General features: G+C 36.3%; 1 protein-coding gene across 1 annotated transcript in view; it reads right to left on the bottom strand.

The window, feature by feature from the left end:
- The window catches only part of ADAMTS18 (ADAM metallopeptidase with thrombospondin type 1 motif 18), a 190268-nt gene that overhangs the window by 101313 nt on the left and 68117 nt on the right, over positions 1-20838 (bottom strand). The window contains exons 6-8 of the mRNA XM_074203596.1: positions 19366-19449; positions 9898-10057; positions 6598-6703 (exon numbers count right to left, since the gene is read on the bottom strand). Of these exons, the coding sequence (XP_074059697.1) occupies positions 6598-6703; positions 9898-10057; positions 19366-19449 (350 nt within the window). The remainder of the gene's footprint in view (positions 1-6597; positions 6704-9897; positions 10058-19365; positions 19450-20838) is intronic.

The raw sequence follows: 20838 nt of genomic DNA, 5'->3' as shown, positions 1-20838 counted from the left end.
TCCAGGACCTCCCCCCTTTCCCCTCATACCTAATCAACTACCAGTGCTTATCAATTCTACCTCTCCAACATTCTTGCCCCCACCCTCTTCTCTCCAGCAACATGACCACTATCCTAATATTCAGGTCCTTTTTATATTTTGCCTGTAGTATGGCTTAATTTAGTTGTCAAAATAATCTTCCTAAGACCAAGATCTGATAGTACCACTTGTCTACTCTAAAACTATCTATGACTGTCTCCTGCCACTGGGATAAAACTTGTTCTTACTTTGAAGTCTTATTCAACATTATGTTCCAAAAACATTAGAATAACTGCAGCTTGAATTCAATAAACTATATCTTATGTCCATGCATGCATACAACTCATCCTCCATACCTGGGATTTCTTTCTTTCTTACCTCTGTCTTTCAGAATCTATCACTTCTCTAGGAAATTCTGTCTGCTCTTTACCCACAAGACACAGTTCTCAATGATATTTTCCTCATTAATTTACTTTGATACTTGTTTCTATAATGTGCGTAGTATTTGCATAGCAGATATTATCGCATACACATACACACACAGACACTGAATATAGTTCCTTAAAGATAAGAACTTTAATTTTTATTTTTGTATCTACTGTTCCTAGAACAAAGCCTTATTATACATTAGTATTCACCTAATAAGTGATTGCTGAATTGAATCCCTAATAAGGTATCATTTAATGACATCCTGTATGTGCAATGATTAGAGTATTCCACTTGAAGTTAGAAAGAATTGGGTTCTAATCCTTCCTTTGATATTTGCTATGTGGACTTGAGTGGGTAATTGGACCTCAGTATTCTTATATGCAAAAAGGGGGGGGGTAATAAGAGCCTCTGTCTCTGAGGATGATTGCAAGGATCAAATAAGATAACATGTAAAATGCTTAGAAAACTTCAAAATATATAAATGTAACTCTAATGAATGAGAATGTGCAAGAAGCCTTCCAATGACAGAGAGGAACTCAATTCTGGAAGAAGCCAATTCTACTCCAAGCATTGATGGAAGGTTTTTATTCCTCATTCTATTTGAAGGACACTGGGCCACAGCAGGTAATTTTTGGACAGATAGTTGTTCAGCAGTTTTTCCTCACATCAAACTGAATTCTGCAACTACAACTTTCAACATTTTTTTTAACATGGGAACAAACAGGACTAGCTAAATCACTGTTTCTGCCTACCCTTCAATTTCATTTTTTTTTTAGTTGTCAATACTTTCAAACTGTAGCATGTTGTGAGGAAAAATAGTACCACAGAAAGAGTCTTGGACTGTATGCCAGAAGATCTGGAATCAAGGTCTGACTCTTTTTCCCTATATGACCCATGACAATTGATTTTTTTCCCTTTCTAAGCTTCAGTTTCCTTATTTTTAAAGAGGGGGATAATAATACTTACACCCTCTGCATCATAGGGATGTTGAGAGGAAAGTATTTTATAATCTACAATCTGACAAAGAACTGGAAATGATATTATCCAAAAGCAAGAATTTTTAAAAGGATGCCTTCTCAGATTCCTCAAAAAGAAGAAATTTTGAGTATTTGGCAGGGGAGGGGTTTCCTACCATAATGACTCCAAAAGAGAGGGTGATCCTCACCTCTCAGTCTTCCACTGCTAAGACTCTCCCCAGCTCCAGTCCATCCTGTACTCATCTGCCTAAGGAAATCTTTCTAATGGCCAGGTTTAATCAGGTCATTATATTGCCTCCAGGATAAAATATGAATCCTTCATAATCTGGTCCTTTCCTGATCCTTTTTCAGTCTTTCTCACTCTTCTTCAGGCTTTAGTCTTTACTCTCTGAGCATCTTTCCCCATTATATCAACGCACTATTCTTGCTCTGGAACTCCACTCCACCCCTGGGGCCATCTCCCTTTGGAAAATAACTGTCCTGGGATTCCTTCCTCTGATTGGATATGGCTCCTGGCAAGTGTATAGATCAGCCACATTCATTCCTCCATTCCTCTACAGGTTCATTGCCGACTCTCTGGACTTCTTCCTCTACTATTCGCTGATTCAGGTTCCTTTGCTCCCCTCTCTAGCCTACCCCAGCCCAGAGTTTGCTACATAATTAGCACTTGTTGACTCTATTTCTTTTACTTCTTTCCTCCTCTTCTATGATATGGTCTTCTTGTTATTTCTTGTACAAGATGTTACATCTTTTGGCTTTGAACATTTTCACTGACTGTCCCTGATGCCTGGAATGCTCCCTCCCAATCCGCATCTCTGCCTCCTAGCTTCCCTGGTTTCATTCAAGACTCAACTCAAACCCCATCTTTTATACTGTTCCCCTTTAATCTTAGATTATCTTCACTCTATCCTATCTGTATTTTGTTTGTACATAGTTGTTTGCATGGTGTCTCTCTCTTTGGAATATGAGAGACCCACTTTTTTAGAGTGGAACTATGTTACTGTTTTTCTTTGTATTTCCTTAGTATCTTCTTTGTATCTGCTTAGAGAGATGCCTGGTTCATAGTAATCATTTAATAATTGTTTGTTGACTAAACATTTGACTCTCTCAGATCTCAGTTCTTTCACCTCTAAGAATGCAGTTTTTGTGAACTGATATGGTCAACTCTTTGATGAGTCACTTCATATTTAGGTTGGTTAGTCGATTGTTTGGTTGATGGGTCATTGTCCTTCATTCCTGAAGAGGACCAAAATGATATCACTGTGTTAGAGTCTTATAGTGTGTCTAACTGTGGCTGATCCCAAAACAATTTGAGATGCTCCACCATAGCTCAGGCACAAATAGTGCATATGAACCAGGTAACCAAGGCTGGTCATTAGATGCATTGTCCAAAGCCAGGTCCATACTTGAAATCACAGGATCTATCAGAGCATGAACTGCACTGACAAGTCTTTCAGATCCCTGGGTCACATTCCTCCAACAAGGAGGCTATGGAAGAAGATGATATCTAACTGAATTCACAATGGGCTAAATTTCCAAGCAGAGGGGTTGTGCCATTCTCTCTCCTAACTTACAACTTTTGAAATGGATCTTCTCTCATCTGACTGAAGTTAGATAGAGGATTTTAAACCAATATCTTGGCCCTTTCCTTCATGACTTTACACAAGGGACACTGGGGTCACATGGGGCCCTTTATTACTTCAATTAGTCTTTAAGTGATTAGAGTCCTATGAAGGGTAAACTGCAATAGTTTTGGAGTTATGGAACCCGGGCTTAAAACCTAACTCTGTCATTCACTATCTATATTATTCTGGATAAATCTTTTCTCTGGACTTCTGGGCTTGTAATATTAGAGGATTGGAAGGCATAATCTCTCTAAGGCATCTTCCAGTTCTGGGTACTATGATCCTCTACCTTGGTAGGGTAAGGAGGCAGATGTGTAGACAAAACAGTTCATATTTAGAGAGTGCTGGGAGATCCCTGGATAAAAGACCAGAAAAATGCAAAATATTCTTCTGAGTATGAGAAAGGTCACAATTTGGATTTCCTGTAGAGAGATGTATCAGTGTTTCAGTCTCTGAGCAAATTTTAGCATGGAAATAGGATTTGTGGTTTATGAAAAAAGTGACCTATTTTAGTAGAAATTAAACTGATGCTTTTTTAGAATCTGGTTAGCAGTCTCTGGGGCTCAGTTTCCACTTTGGTGTAATAATGGGACTGGACTCCATGGTCTCTAAGGACCATTCTAACTCTGGCTTCCTATGTTCCAAGGTCTCTTTCAACTCTAACAGTTTATGAATCTTGCTTTTATTGACATGTGATTTCATCTGGGCAGGGAATTTCAGGTGAGGAATTTATTCTACCAGATCAGCACTTTCTTTGCAATTTATAGCCTTTGAGTTGGTTGGGGATCCTAAGAGGTTAAATAATCTGCCCAAGGTCACATAGACCATACTTGTCCAAGGCAGGAGCAGAATCCAGGTTTCTCTGACTCCAAGGCCAGTTCCCTACCCACTGCTTCTCTTATGAGTCCAGGCAGAACAAAGAGGGACCTTATTCTCAAGTATTCCACCTCTCCCCCCTTTATAAAATCCCTAACATAATCTGAAAACATATTTTATATGTCCAAGAACCCATGATATCAGAGCTATATTTTTTTTTGGTCACAATTCTAACAATGTTCAAGGGGTCCTTGAAAGACTTCTGTTCAACTACTACCTAAATAATAAATGAGAATAAGTGAAATGTATATATAAAGCTTTATAATTTACAAAGCACTTTATAAACATCTCATTTGGCCTTCAAAATAACCTCATGAGGCAGGTTATGGTATTTTTATCCCTATCTTGTAGATGAGAAAATTCTTAGAGATTGAGTGATCTACCCAAAATCACAGAATAAGTGAATTTCAGAGACAAGACTCAAACTCCCTGACTCTGAGGCTCTCTCTGCTAATACCATACTGCCACTTCACCCCCTCCCCGATATTCCTGCAATTGGTTATCTAACCACTATAAGAATATCTCCGGAACAGAGAATTCATCAACTTTTGAGGTAACCCATCTCCATGTGGGACAGTCCATGCCCACAGATTTATATGGACTTGTTGACTCAAAGATGAAAATCTGTTGACGGGAACTGATCAACAGTTTTAGAAGAGTTTCCCTGGACTCAGAAGACCAGAGTTCAAACCTGATCTCAGACATTTAACAATTGCCTAGCAAAACACCAACACCACCAACAACAAAACCACTCAATTATCCATTCCAAAGTTATCACCATGTGTTTGTAACTATTTGTAACATTCCCTGTGGAAATTAGAAAAAATAGGGGGAATGGCCCAAATGCAAACCTGGGTCCTTGAGATAGCTAGATACTATTAGAAGGCTCATTAAATAAAAACTTCAATAACTGTAAGACCTCCAATTTCTGTTTTGGAAAGAGCACAGGATCTGCTTTTAAGAGACCTGGTTTCAAATCCTAATTCTGACACAGGCAAATCCTTTGAATTTAATTCAATTCTATTCAACAAGAATTTGTAAAATGCCTCCTAATGGCTGAACACTAGGGATAAGAATGCAAAATTGAAACAAGAGTGCCTGTCTTGAGGAGATTAAATTCTATTTACTTCCCTGAGCTTGTTTACCTAGCTATAAAATGGATATAATAATACTTAGACCACTTATGTCAAAAGATGGAGGGGGGGATCATATGACTGAAGAATTTAGCATCAGAAAAGATTTTAATGGCTACTTCAATTCTTATCTGCAATGTTTTCCAGCTATACACAACCAGAAAGTAGTCATCCAGTACTTCCATTTTTAGACAACTCTAAATTTGGGGAAGGTTGTCTCCCCACCCTTTCTACTCCCACTCAGAGACATCCTGTCTAAAATGTCTTTGCACCTTCCATCTATTGTTCCCTTTTTTTTTCTTCTGGGGCCAGACAAAATGAGTCTAAACAGTCTTCCATATGACGGCCTTTCCAATAACTGAGCATAGTCATCATGTTTTGAAAACCTCAAAATGTTAACACATATAACTGTTGTTATTATGATCATAAATCTCAGGATAGAAGGAACCTGAGAGAGTAACCCCAGGTCTAACTCTGAAATGAACAGGAATCCCTAACAACTGAGTATCCAAAATCCAAATGTTGACTTTTATAGACAAGAAACTCACTTCTCTGGGTTTGAGTTTTGTCTTTCTCTCTATAAAACTAATCCAATCCAATACACAAGTATTCATTAAACAACTACTATGTGCACAGCAAAGTACTAGGTACAAGAGATGTAAAAGAATGTAAAAAAATGTTTAAGTATCTGACTTTTAGGAGTTTACATTCTATTCGGGAGATATAAACAGATAAGGTGGTGAAATGGAAGGAGGCCTGGATTTCAAGTCAAAGACCTGGGTTGATTCAAATTCCAGCTCTGTTACTTATCTATATGAGTGGTCAAATCATTTAACCACCATAGCCTCAGTTTCCTCATCTATAAAATGAAGGGTTTGAGTAAATGTCTTCTAACAGAAATGTGGATTGAAAAAGGATTTGTAAACTTTTAAAAGTCCCAAAAATTGAAGCTTTTATTATCTACTGTTTTCAAAGCACTATGTACAGATGTGCCCAGTGATCATTGAGGCATATCTAATACTGACTGTGAAAAACACAGGCTTTTTACCACATCACTATCTTATTCAAGAAACATCTATGGCTCTCTCTAATCTTTAGTAGGCAATGCAACATTCCCTCCACCTGTCCCTTTTTGGTTTTTAAATCCCTTCACAAAGTGACTCCAAACTCATTTCACATTAGTCTCCTTTCACTCATCCCACACTTACGACAAACTTTCCAATTTGCTATTCTCCACACACACACAATATTCCAAATGTTCATTCCTACACCTCTGCACCGGCTGCTTCCATGCACTTACCCTCCTCTCTGCTTCACAGAAGGTCCAGATGTCAACTCCTCTTCTGGTCTTTCCAGTTTCTAATGTTCTACCCCAGACATTGCCTTATGCTTATTTTTAAATTTTCTGTATACAGATCATTTCCCCACAATAGAACATTAACTTTTGAAGGCAGTGATATTCATTTTTGTCTCTGTATACTTAAATGCTTGTTGAATAACTGAATGAATGAAAGAATGATGACTCAAAGCATCACTTACTTGTGGCCCGACTCATGAGCTATAGTGAATGCTAGACCAAGCCCTGTGTCTTCATTAATGGTGCAACTTCGATACTTGCTGCACATCCCACTGATGGGAGCAAAACCTATAGGAAATACCAAAGTCAGATGTTATTCCAATTTGCTACATATCATCTAAATATGAGTTCTTTCTTTAAATCCTAAGGGTTCAGGGCAGGCTATGTGTCCAATTGTATTTAGCTCCCTTTTCTATAATATCACACCAAATTGAAACACTATGAAACTTGCACTCTTCCATTCAAGTCGTCTGATATGTACTCAGGGTATAGACAGTTTCCTTCACTCAGATCTTAAAGATCATGCCAAATTAAAACAACTCTGTGATACCATCTCTCATCTATCAGATTGACTAATGTGGGAAATGATTGATGTTAGACGGGATGTGGGAAAGCTGGAAACTAATAGTTTTGGTTGAGTTGATCCAACCATTCTGGAGAGCAATTTGGAACTATGCCAAAAAGGCTATAAAACTGTGCATATCCTTTGATATAGTAATACCACTACTAGCTCTGTATCCCAAAAAGATCATAAAAGAGGGGAAAAGACTCAGCTCTTTTTGTAGTGGCAAAGAATTAGAAATCGAGGGGATACTCATCAACCAGGGAGTGGCTAAACAAATTGTGGTATGTGAATGCATTGGAGTGTTATGTTTTGTGAGAAATGAGGGGCAGACAGATTTCAGAAAAACCTGGAAAGATTCATATGAGCTGATGCTGAGAGGAGTAAGCAGAACCAGAGTTCACAGTAACAGCAGCATTGTGTGATCAGCTAGGATAGACTTAGCTTTTCTCAGCAATACAGTAATCAAAATCAATTCTAAAAGATTTATGATAGTAAATGCCATCCACAAGAACTACAGAGTCTGAATGTAGATCAAAGCACATAATATTTTCACTTTTTATAATGGTTTTGTTTTTTCCTTCTTGTAGTTTTTACCCTTTGTTCTGATTCTTCTATCACAGAATGACTAATATGGAAATATGTGTAACATGATTGTGCATATATAATCTGTATCAGATTACTTGCTGCCTGAGGGCAGAGAAAGGGAAGGATATGAGGGAGAAAACTTTACAAAAATGAAAGTTGAAAACTATCTTTAGGGGCCACTTAGGTGGAGCAGTGGATAGAGTACTGGCCCTGGAGTCAGTAGGACATGAGTTCAAAACTGAACTCAGACACTCAATAATTATCTAGCTGTATGACCTTAGGCAAGTCACTTCACCCTCCCCATTGCCTTAAAAAAATGAAAACTATCTTTACATATAATTGGCAACATAAATAATTAAACAAATAAATGAATTTAAAAGGTTGTGCCATCAGAGTACAGGCTTCCAGTAGGTTTTAACTATCTGGAAAGGCTTCAAATTGGGCTTCTGGTATGGATGCTCCAATTAAATTCAACAAGAATTTAGTAAATACCTACTGTAAGGCAGCTGTTCACTGGGGATACAGAACCAAAAAATAAAACGGTCCCCATTCTCAAAGATCTTATTATCTATTGGAAGGTTATAAAGCATACATATAAAAAATTAAATATATAACATATACAAAGAGAACATCATATGCCAATTTAGGAGAATTAGCTCCAAATAAATTTGTTAAAGAAATTCTAACAAATGAATTTCTCCAGAGTCAATATTTTTTCTGAGTTCCAGGATCTCATTTCCATCTGTTTGCTAGATATCTCCATCTGCTCGTTCCTAGCCTCTCTAACTCAACAGATCCAACATAAAGCTCATCATCTTCCCTTTAAAATGTGCTTCTGCTTCAAACTTAGCTATTTCCATTTAAGTAAACATCATCCTCCCAATCATCTAGACATAAAAAAATTCTCTTTTCTTTCCTATGTTGCTCCACGTTTAATCAATTGCCAAGTCATTGCTAACTTCTCAAAATCCTCTCATCATTCTCTTCTTTATTCTTACACTGACTGTCTTTCCACCTTTCACCTGCATTATTGTCAATCCCAAAAAATGATCTAAATTCTATGTCCTTCTAGCAGGTATATAATACTCTAGGGACAGAGTGGTGAAGAATCAGTGTGGTGGCATGCTAAAAGAATATATGTAGTCACAAGACATGGGTCTGAGTCCAGCTCTCACCCAGGGATAACAGGCAAATCACTTGCTCTAAGCTTCAGTTATCTCATCTCAAAATAGCATGAGAAAATTTGTACTATCTACCTCACAAGGGTAGTAATTTGCAAACTAGAAATTTTACAATTCAATAAATGTTTAATAAAGATTTGCTGACATGAACTGAAACTATAAATTTGAACATCTTTCAGTTTAGAGCACATTGCTTCATTTTCTTATGAAAAAGCTGAGACAAAAAGGAAATGATTTCCCAAAGTCACACAATAGCTGTCACTACTACTACCATCATTGCTGCTGCTGCCACCTTCACCACCATTGCAGCCTTTACCATCATAACTGCTGCTTCACTACTACTACTACTACTACTACTACTACTACTACTACTACTACTACTACTACTACTACTACTATCGCTGCTACCATTGCTACTACTGCTATTGTTGCTATCTTTTACTTATTGTTACCATTGCTACTATAAATGCTGCTGCTGCCGCCCTCAATGTTAATTTGACAATAGCTACTACTATTCATGTTGCTATTACTACCACACTACTACTACTACTATTGCTGCTACTACTACTACTACTACTACTACTACTACTACTACTACTACTACTGCTGCTGCTGCTGCTGCTGCTACTATTGCTGCTACTGCTACTACTGCTGCTGCTGCTACTACTACTACTACTACATAGCTAGCATCTACATAACACTTTGTGGTTCACAAAGCATTTTGTACTATGATTTCAAAAATTCTAAGAGGAAGATTTTACAATTACCTTTGTTTCACAAATGAGGAAACTGAATCTATAAGAGGATATATGATTGTCATAGGATCTCACAGCTAGTAAGTATCTGGAACAGAATTAGCATTCAGGTTTTTCTGACCCAGTCCAACTGGCATTTTGAGATTTCCTAATCACTTTCTTCACAATAACCCAGTGAGAAAAACAATGCAAGTATTTATTATTCCCAATTTATTGATAAGGTAAATGAGGTTTAGAGAAGTCAAGGAGCTTGCCCAAAGTCACAGCTCTACTCATTTGGTTCCTAGTGCAGGTGATTTCCATTGCATCATACTCCTCTTGATCACTAGCTGTTACTGAAAAGATAAAAAGGTCTACCCAATACTAAAATCCTGTGGGGCAGTTTTGGTACTATACCTAGAGTATCACATGGTTCATTTTTCCAGGAACAGATATCCAGTCCTGTTAGTAAGATAGCATGATCGTGTCGCTTGTTGTTTTTCCCAACGAGAGCAGACTGCCACTGACAGAAGCTATTCAGAGATTGATCTGCATGATGATTGATCAGTAATCCACCCTATGGGAAACCCACACAAACCAAAAGTATTAATAAGCAAAAATATAGAATCAAATTATTTTGATCAACTGAAATTTGAACTGCATCAAATCAGAAAAGTAAATAAAACAATCAATGTCACTCTCCTGCTCCAAAACCCTTCATATCTCCCTACTGACCACAAACTCAAATACAAACTTCATTTATGTTTATTCATACAGTAAATATGTATTAAGTACCTATTATAAAAAACAGCGTACTCAGCATCATTAATGGACAAAGATTAAATAAGATATGGTCTCAGCACTCATGAAGTTATATATTGGAGGAAATAAGGCATGCAGAGACATAGAATATAAATTAAAATATGATCTGTACATAAGAGGATTACAGAATTTAGAGTCAGGAGGGCTATTAGAATTCTAGATCAAAGATCTCCATTGACAGAAGAAGAAACCAAAGAAGCAAGAGAATGAATGACATGTTCCTAATTATTAGATAGTAAGTATCAGAATTGAGATTCAAGCCCATAGCTTTCTAGAATATGGAAAGTATGAGGTTAGATGAAGAAATAAGGTGCATTAGTGAGGCATCTTAAAAGAGGGGTTTTATGAACCATACCTTGAAGGAATATAATAAGAGATATTTATATAATGCTTGACAGATTACAAAACACTTTCTTTACAAAATCCTGAGAGAATAGGCAGTGGAACAAACAGTATCCTTACTTTGTCCATGAAGCTAAGGCTCAGAGAAATGAATAGACTTGATTATGATCACACACTAAGTAAGGTTTAAAGAGAAGAAAAAGTACTTAATAGATCTTGATGATTTCAAGATCCTAGTTCCAACTAGACCCCATAATAATAATCATAATGATGAAACATCACTAACTCATTCCACCATCCTTTGTGTCATCCATCATGTCAACCATGATGATTCTGAATAGAGCCATATTGCACCTCTTTGCTTCCTAATCTATTTCTTCGAATCTTAGGAGCAGTTGTGTCACTTTCTTCCCACTCCCATCTCCTATGTATAAGGGGTAGGACTTCAAGGGATAAGGGGGTAATGATAATAATAATAATAATAATAATGATAAAAATATCTATGAATACCACTTGTATTAATTATCAATAGTATATCAACAAAGAAATATCAAAAAATGGCTGATCAAGGAGATTTGTTTGTAGAAACTTTATGATGTTCATTCTGAATTAGATTGTTGCTATCCAGTAATTATAGAAGCATAATTCTGTTTTTTTATTTTGGTTTTTGCAAGGCCATGGGGTTAAGTGACTTGCCTAAGGTCACTTAACTAAGGTCACTACAGCTAAGTAATTACTAAGTGTCTGAGGCCACATTTGAACTCAAATCCTCCTGACTCTAGGGCCGTTGCTCTATCCACTGTGCCACCAACTGCCCTTAGAAGTATAATTCTTAAGAAGGTCAGATTTGGTGGTCAATGTAGACTGTAAAAGGAAAGAGCAGAAATTGAGCAATATATCACTTCACACTAAAAACTTCACTATCTACCAAATGTGTAAGACATGTCTTGGTAGCTTGAATTTTGAATCAGAAACTAGCTGTCTTTCTTGGACTCACAGATGACATAACACCCTACTACAAATACAGACTTCAAAAAATCCTGAAGAATTTAACCAATAAACCATACTAATAATGGATCATTATCACAGAACAAATAGTTGCCCACAATCATCCAAAGATAAAAACTTAAACACAATATTTTAATGTCTTACCATAACAAATAGCTATTCGAATATTCACCTTGTTAACATAAAAACACTCCAATGGAATGAAAATCTTAGAAAATAAAGAGACTTAATAGGGTTGTAAATGTGATCACCGTCATGGTGGACTAGCATGAGGCATGTCTCATCCCTCTTGTCTTGTCCACTACTGGAGTACTAGAGAACTGAAAAGGTTTTCAGTGAGCCTATTGAAGATTATCTTCCACCCTAAGATATTCATTCAGCTACATATAGTTAATTTTATTAACTTGTACAATAGTCTGCCGAACATTAAACAGAAAATAACAATAGTAGAAAACTATTTATATAGGGACCATTTTTATCTGAACTCCAAAGAAAAATCTGAATGATGATGATGGTGATTATGATATAAATACAAAGGGAGTTATGATAGTGATTCAGGATCAAGTTGATGTAATCATAAATTATATAATGTTCTCCTTAGGGAGCCCAGAGTTATAATTAATTTGGGTTATATAATAATTTGATGGAAACTGTGCAACAAATTGCAGCAGGGTACAAAACTTTAATATCTACCAGATTCTTTAGAAAAAGATACAATCATTTGCTAGAATCATACACAAGCATTTTATTACACTTTTTAAACTACTCTGTACACTGCAAACACAAACCTCAAAATATTCTTGAGAATTCAGCAAATAAACTGTAATGGAATAAGTATATCATTACAGATAGGGCTGTTGCACACAACCACCAGAACCCAATACAAATTTCATAAAAATTTAAAAATATTTTAAAGGGATTATTACTATATTGAATGTTCATAATCTCCAAACTACATGAAATAAAAAGTTTTTTAAAAGTAAGCTATGTTAAGCTCTAAATCAGAGCTCCTCAAAGGTCACCCTTAGAACCACATTTAAATAAGATGAGACACATATCATCTCTGTCTTCCTGTTTATTATTAGAGTTGTTTCAGAGATGTTTCCAGGGAATCAATCTATAAAAGTTAAACTCACATCCCACTACTTTGAATTTTTTTTTTAGGTTTTTTGCAAGGCAAATGGGGTTAAGTGGCTTGCCCAAGGCCACACAGCTAGGTAATTATTAAGTGTCTGAGGCTGGATTTGAACCCAGGTACTCCTGACTCCAGGGCCAGTGCTTTATTCACTGCACCACCTAGCCACCCCCCACTACTCTGAATTTAATAGAAAAAAGCAGTCAGTCATTCACTTGCACATTAGTCTATGGAACAGATAATTTCTATCTGAATTCTATAAGAAAAAGGTAAGAACAAGATAGGTGATGATGATGATGATATAAATGACAATAATATATTTTTCTAAGTTTTGCAAAGTATTTTACACATAATATCTCATTTGTGCCTTAATCCCAAGCTCCTGAAAGGACTCATGAATGTGATTACTGTTGGTGGTCTATAAAAAGTCATTATGAAAAAATGCTGCAGGACTGGAAAAGAGTTAATGTTTTAGTTATCAAAAGGCAGAAGAGAAAGGGGTATGCAAACTGTAGACCAGTGAACTTGACTTTGATTTTTGGCAAAATTCTAGAAACAGATTCTAGATTGCAAACCATAGCCCAAGGAACAAATCCTACCTGCTGCCTACTTTTGTACAGTCAGTTAGCAAAGAATAAGGTTTTATGTTTAAAATTTTGAAAGTCATTTTTTAGCTTACTAGACATATAAAAGAAGGAAATGAGACAAAGTTGGCTCTTGAGCTATGGTTTGCCATCTCTGATCTAAAATATACTATAAAGAGATAATGAAAATCTGGAAGAGGAAACAGTGATGACAAAGAATTAATACAGCTTCATTAAGAATTGGTCATTCCAGACTAACTTCATTTCTATTTTGGAGAGATACACCTGAAAAATCTTCACCGGCATACATCATCTACATCCCACTTTGTAATTCTAATTACATCCCAAGGCTCTATTCTAGACCTTATCATTACTCATTTCTAGTTATATTTTCTCACTTGATGATCTCATCAACTCTTGTGATTTAATTATCTTTTCTGGGCAGATGATTCTCAAATTGTATATCCCCCAACTGCCTTTTGGGCATTTCAGATTGGACATCCTATTGACATCCCAAGTCAAGTCAACAAATATTTATCAAGTATGTACTCAGTAGAAAGTTTCCCCAAAGTCTACAAGAGTAGATGTTAGCATAAAGGGAGGTGGGAAAGACTTTTTGCAAAAGATGGAATTTGAGACAAGACTAACAGAAAAAAAGGAAGCAAGGAAACAGAAGTGAGGAGTGCAAACCTTCCAGGGAGTAGGACAGTCAATGAAAATGACCAGTCAGAAGATTGAGAATGTTGTGCAAGGAAAAATAAAGAGGTTGGTCACTGAATTGTAGTTTAATAGAGCACATGAGATCATATTTTAAAAGCCAAATAAAAGATTTTATATTTTATCCTGAGGCAATGGGAACCATTACAGTTTATTGAATAGGTGAGTGAGCCAGACTGTACTTTAGAAAGATCACTTCCTAAGTGGAGGATGGACTGGATTGAGTAGAGAGGTGAGGCAAGGAAACCAACCAGCACTGGTTTCAGGCATTACATGAGGGCTTACGTCAGCACAACCATATGCCATTGGACAGAAGGAAGCATATACAAGTCATATGAAGGAAGAATTGACAGGACTTTGGCAACAGATTGGCTATAAGAGGAGAAATTGAGAAGTCAAGGATGACACCTAGATTGAAAGTTTGGGTAACTGGGGAGAATCTGACAGTAACAGGAAAGTTAGGAAGAAGGAGGGGTTTGGGAGAAAAAGAGAACAGGTTCAGTTTTGGACCTGTTGCTTAATATGTCTGCATGATATTTAGTTTGAGACATCTAATAAGTAGCTGGAGATGAGAGAACAGAGGTCAGTAGCATATTTGGATATATGTGTGTGTCTGTATATATGAACATCATCATTATAGAGATGATAATTGGATTCATTAGAGCTAATGAGAGGAAAACAGAATAATGCCCAGGATAGAAGCTAGGAGGATGTCCACTGTAAGTATACATGACTTTGATAAGAATCCAATAAATGAGACTGAAAGTTAAGAGGAGAAACCAGGAGAGAATAATATCACAAAAATCTAAAGAGAAGAGAGTATTAAGGAGAAGAGGGTGATTGTGTCTATGTCTGTAGAGAGATTGAAAAGGATGAAGATTGAGAAAAGGTCATTAGGTTTGTGGATTAAGAGAGGATTAATAATTCTGGAAGAAGTAGGTACAGTTGAAGGTCAAAAATCAAATTGTAGAGAGCTAGAACCTCTCTACTAAAACAATATCTGTAGTATTGTATTTGAATCTGGGCAACAAATAGATAAGAGGAAGAACAATGAGAAACTAGAGAGCTAAGAGGAGATTGTGCAGGACTTTGAGAGTATTCTATATGGCACTGGTGAAAGGAAGAAAAAAAAAACAAGAAAAGCCTTAGTAAGAACCACAAAGATTCCAATGTGTCAGTCTCAACCTCCACCCCACCAACTCCTTTGTAAAGGTGAGGGTGGAACACTAGGTTCCATGGATATGGAACATCACATATAGTTATTTTCTCAAGCTTTTGATCAGTTTTTGCTGGTTTTCTTCCTTAAAAAAATACTTTGTTATATGGTTTGGCTCTTTGGAAAAAGAATGGGGAGGAGTAGAGAAAAAAATTTAGGAAATGCAAAAAAACAAAAGATATAAATAAAAAGAATTTCAAAGGCTATCATGTGGGAAAGGGTAACTAAGAACAGACCAGTTCTGTTTGGTTTCAGAAGGCAGAACACTAAGACAATGAGTAGAAGTTGTATACGGAGGCAGATTTAGACTTGAGGAATGAGAACCAGTATTTAATAATTGATTATCATGCTAGGTATTATACTAAGTGCTTTAAAAATATATAGGAAAACATATGTATATAATATATTAAATATAAATATTCAATATATGTATATGAAGAATATATTAAATATAAAATACCTAACAAGAAAATCTTCCTAACAGTTAAAATTGTCTAAAAGTAGAATGAGTTACCTCAGGGAGAATGAGTTCTTTTTTATTAGAAGTCAATAAATGACCACTTTCTAAGGGATTAGACTAGTTTTACCCTGAGGCTATAGTGAAAGATAACTCTAGACCTGGCCCTCATTGACTCAATAGTTCAGGAAATACTATATGAGACTATCTGGCCTTACTGAAGACTATACAGGAGTGCCATATTTACATATCACAAATTTTTTTTTCAAAAAATAATTGAAGATATTGGACAATTAATATCATCAGATAAAGTGACTTTAACAATAAATGACTCATTACTGATGTAGAAGTTATACTTACATCAGCTATTTAGCCATGTGAAAATGAGATAGTACAATGGATAGAATGACTGAGCCTGGAGTCAAGAAGGTTTGAGTTCAAATGCAGCCACAGACACTTATTGTATTATCCTGGACATCTCTTTTACCTTTCATCTACCTTAATTTCCTTTTTTTTTTAATAATTGGAGTTGTTGTGAAGGTCAAATGAGATAGTATTTGTAAAGTGTCTGGCTCTCTCTCTATATGTGCTAGCTATATTATTGTTGTTATTATGTTCACTGTATCAACTTCTTAGAACAAAGACCAGAATTAATATAAAAATATAGGAAAGAATAAAAATCAAAAAGCCTTGGTGTATAATTAAAATACATAATAACTCCAATATGAGCTAGTCAAACTGAAGCATAAAGAGACTGAGACTTACAGGATAAGAGAGGGAGAGAGCAAAGCTATGAACTGAACCTAGATCCTCTGATTCCAAAGCTATGGATCTTTGCCTTGTAGTCTACAGCATTTTCTATCAATGAAGAGCATATCCACATGGAAGAAACATGAAGGACCTTTCTTATGTATAGAAGGTACTTAGTAAATGTGGGGTACATTGAATTTAACTAAATTCAAAGACATGCTCAACTGAGACTATAAAATGTCTTTTTATATAGCTTCCAGAAGAAATCTGTCAAATTTAGGAGGGCCACATTTTGATGTTGCTGACATCTGTTTAGCCAAATGCTATTTCCTAGTTTTACAGAACACATGAAAGCCAGAGTGGGCTCTTTGTGACTTCAAAACTCTTGCTATTTCCATTACTCCATTCTGCTCGCCGATGCCATAAGGCAGAACCACATCCTTTCCCATTCCCCAAATACACATACCCATAATTTTGAGGCAATGTGTTAAATTTTATGTGAGGTTAATAGTTTGACATCTTTTCTGAACAAAAATGGAATGTGATGTTTTGGGTAGTAGTGAATTCTGCCACTTTGGAGATCTTCAAGGACAGGCATTTGCTGGCGCTGCCTCCTTGCTATTTCATGAACAAGACATTGCATCTCTTGGTTCTTGGCATTTTCTTTGCCTGTCTCCCATATTTGAAATGTTCTCCCTCTGTTTCTACATTTGTGGACTTCCCTGGCTTCCTTTAAGGTTCAATTACAATCCACCTTCTATAGAAAAACTTTTCTAATCCCTCTTAATTCTACTACCTTCCCTCTCTTAAACTATTTCCTGTTTATCTTCTATCTAACTTCTTCTTATATATTTATTTACTAGTTATCTCCCCAATCCTTAGATTGTGAGTTTCTTGAGGGCAGGGATTATCTTTTCCTTTTTTTTTTGTTGTAACTTCTATTTAGCATTGTTTCAGAGACATAATAGATATTTAATAAATGTTCATTGACTAATTGAAAGAGGAAATTCCTATGGAATACAAGTTTGATCTAGTGTAGTTTCTTTACTCTTTTTATATGAAGGATCCCATTGTCAGTCTGGTAAAGCCTATGGACCCCCCTTCTAAAAATAATGTTTTGAAATAATTGAAGGAACTGCCAAATTTTAATTAGAGGGTAATAAGAAAAAGATTTATTTTATTTCTCTTCCAAAATCATAACTCCCTTGAAATCTATCCCCAGACCCTTTAGGGGATCCAGGGACTCTGAGTTAAGAATCCCTGATTTAAATGATCTCAAAGTACTCCATCTAACACTGATATTCACTGTTTCTGACATTTTCTATTTGAGTCTATGAATTACAGAATCTTAGAGTTTAAGGAGGTCTCAGAAATTAACTTATTTTTAGCCTTATTTTCTGAAGTCATCAGTTCTGCTATGGGCAAATTTCCTGCTAAAATGTTTCTTTGCTATGAGAAAGAACATCTGAAAATCCCTAAACTGTTATTCACATCCCCCAACAATCCAGTGGTTTAGGGATTTAAGAATTAAAGGACAAGATTCCTTGGGGGAAGAAGTTTCTATTTGTTCTTCCTTTGAGGTGCATGACCCCTGTGTCAAGTAACATGTAAGACATAGAATTTAAATTTAAGTAAGATATGGTATCTGTCTTCATGGAGTTTATGGTTCAGTACTGAGATACAACTCATTTTTTAATAAAATGCCTTACTAGATAACTATGAGATAAAATATTCCACAATAAGGGAGAGATAAAGATATAGTGAACTTCTTTGTGAAATCTAAGTGGGGCATATTGCTGTTTGCTGAAATGCTACACACATGCATATACAAACATATACATACAAAAAAAGGAGAATTTGGGAGGGGTGTGCACGTGCACATGCACGTGTGTGTGTGTATCTATATATCTGTTAGAGGGTAATAAAAGGATCACACACACACACTCATACATACACACATATACACAAACATATACCGAGTATACCCTTGAATCCCAATTCAGTTATAAAATAGATCATGGCAATTTGATGGAAAGAAGAACTGTTTTTCAAAAAAAAATCTGTTTTGTGAGGATCCCAAGACCATTAACATGGACTTTCCTAAGAAATAGGGAAGATTCAGAAAAGAGCCTCCAAGATGTATCTCTGATTCACTGACTTTATGACTCAAAACCACAACTTCTCAGGTTTTTGTATTTTCTGACTGCTCTAAGCTTTAAGCTTTAAGCTTTAAGCATGGGGAATATAAGACTTTTCCTATAATGTATATAACACAAAGGAACACACAGGAAAAAGCCATTCAGTTGAACTGACTCCTAAGACCCACAGTGCTCTGCCCACAAAAAGCTATCTCCTTGTTTCTCTTACCCTTCTGACAACCAAGTCAGCTGCCTAGCTATAGTATAAGGATAAATTTAGGGAATAATTTCTCAGACACCTGGATTCTCCCTCTCTTTATTGACTTCCTAAAAGCAGCCTGCAAGTAGGAGAACAAAAAGAGAGCAAATAACTCCTTTGGTTATTTTTACAAAAAAAAATTAATAAGCACCTATTATTATTACTTACTGCTGGGAAGATCTTCGCTATTTCATGAGAATATCTGTGTTAAGGAGCATGGGACCCCCATATAATGGAGTATTTTTTTTAATAGGCTCTTTATCCAGTCATCAAATTGTGCTATATTTTACAATTGAATTAGGATTCAGGGGTGGGAAGTGAATGGGGGGTGAGAGAGAGAGAGAGAGAGAGAGAGAGAGAGAGAGAGAGAGAGAGAGAGAGAGAGAGAGAGAGCAGAAGAGAACACAGAAATGAACAAAACACATTCTATGAGATACGCTTGTATCTGACCACTCACAGGTTCCTGTTCCAGGAGAAGGAGGCTCACCACAACAATGTTTATGTCACTTCCAATGGTCCCATCTTTAAAAAGACTGGAAACCTGATTAAATAATGAAAAAGACAACCAGTAAAAGAAAATCCATTAAGGAAAAATAACTTTTACCAAAATCATCTACTTTAAATCAAAATATAATGAGAAAAATCAAAACTCAAATTACTTGTTGCATTCATTCATTCACTCAGTATTTGTGCTAAGTTGTATGTTAAAAGGTGGGGCATCTTTAGAGATGGAGATGATTGATGGATGGATGGATGGATGGACAGATGGATAAGACAATTTCTTTCCCTCAAGTATCTTAGAGTTTAGTAGGGAGTTAATACACATGTACAAATAATAATAGCTAGTATTTATTTAGCATTTTAAGGTTTGTGAAATATTTTACAAACATTTTATTCTTACTATAACCCTGGGAGACAGGTGGGAAAACTGCAGCAGAGATTAAGTGACTTGCCCACATTCACACAACCACTAAGTATTTGAAGCAATATTTGAACTGAGGTCTACCAAACTCCAGGTTCAGTGTTATATCTACTATGCCACCTAGATGCCTATAATGATTTCTAATTGGAGTCAGGGAAAGAACTAGCACCTGAATTAAGTCTTGAAGCAAGGAAAGGCATTCATCAGGTGGAAGTGGAGTTGAGGTCATTCAGAGTTCATTTCATTGTAAATAAGGTACAGATATGAGAAAAGGTAGAATAAGAATGACAAGTGGCAAATAGGTCTGTACATGGACTGTAAAATGGAGAATGGGAAATAGGGGGGGAAAAAAGCTGAGAAGGAAGATTGAAGCCAGATTATAGAAGGCCTTGAAAGCAAAAGTCAGTGCTTTGTTCTTCTATTAAAATAGTCATAAAATGTTAGAACTAGACTACTCAAAGAGGTTATCTTAAAATCTTAACAGGAATGTCACCTGTAATATTACTGATGAACAACCATTTATTGGACAAGGTGGTGGAACAGGTGTAGAGAGATGAAGAGCTTCTGCTTAGACATTCCTATAAATTTTACTTCAACTAAGATTGGGGTAGAAATTCACATCTCCCCATGCTGCCCTACTTTGGAACTTCTCTGACTTCTTGATCATGCCCAAGAGAGCTCACTATTAGGGGGGGAAAAAAACCTCAGCATCCCACAAGATTTCATCAGCCTTGGGACTCCACTTGATTATTCTCTGTCCCCCTGACAGTAGGGTGTAGCCATAAATCCCAAAAACCTCCACTGAAGAAGGGAGCTTGGCTCGGGCACCTCATTTCTCATCTGGTTGTACTACTTTGGGACTTCCCTTTCCCTTTGTGCCTTTCCTTGTCAGCTTTCTTTTATATGGTGTCTTCCCTCATTAGACAATAAAGTCTTTGAGAGCAGGAACTGTCTTTTTTTTTTAAGTATCCCCAGGGTCTGGCATCCAGGTTCTTAAATAAATTTATC

Source organism: Macrotis lagotis, chromosome 1 (assembly GCF_037893015.1).
Source record: "Macrotis lagotis isolate mMagLag1 chromosome 1, bilby.v1.9.chrom.fasta, whole genome shotgun sequence".
In the NCBI taxonomy this organism is placed as follows: Eukaryota; Metazoa; Chordata; class Mammalia; order Peramelemorphia; family Peramelidae; genus Macrotis; species Macrotis lagotis.
Note: the sequence above shows the minus strand (reverse complement) of the source record. Positions and strands in the feature narration are given on the sequence as shown.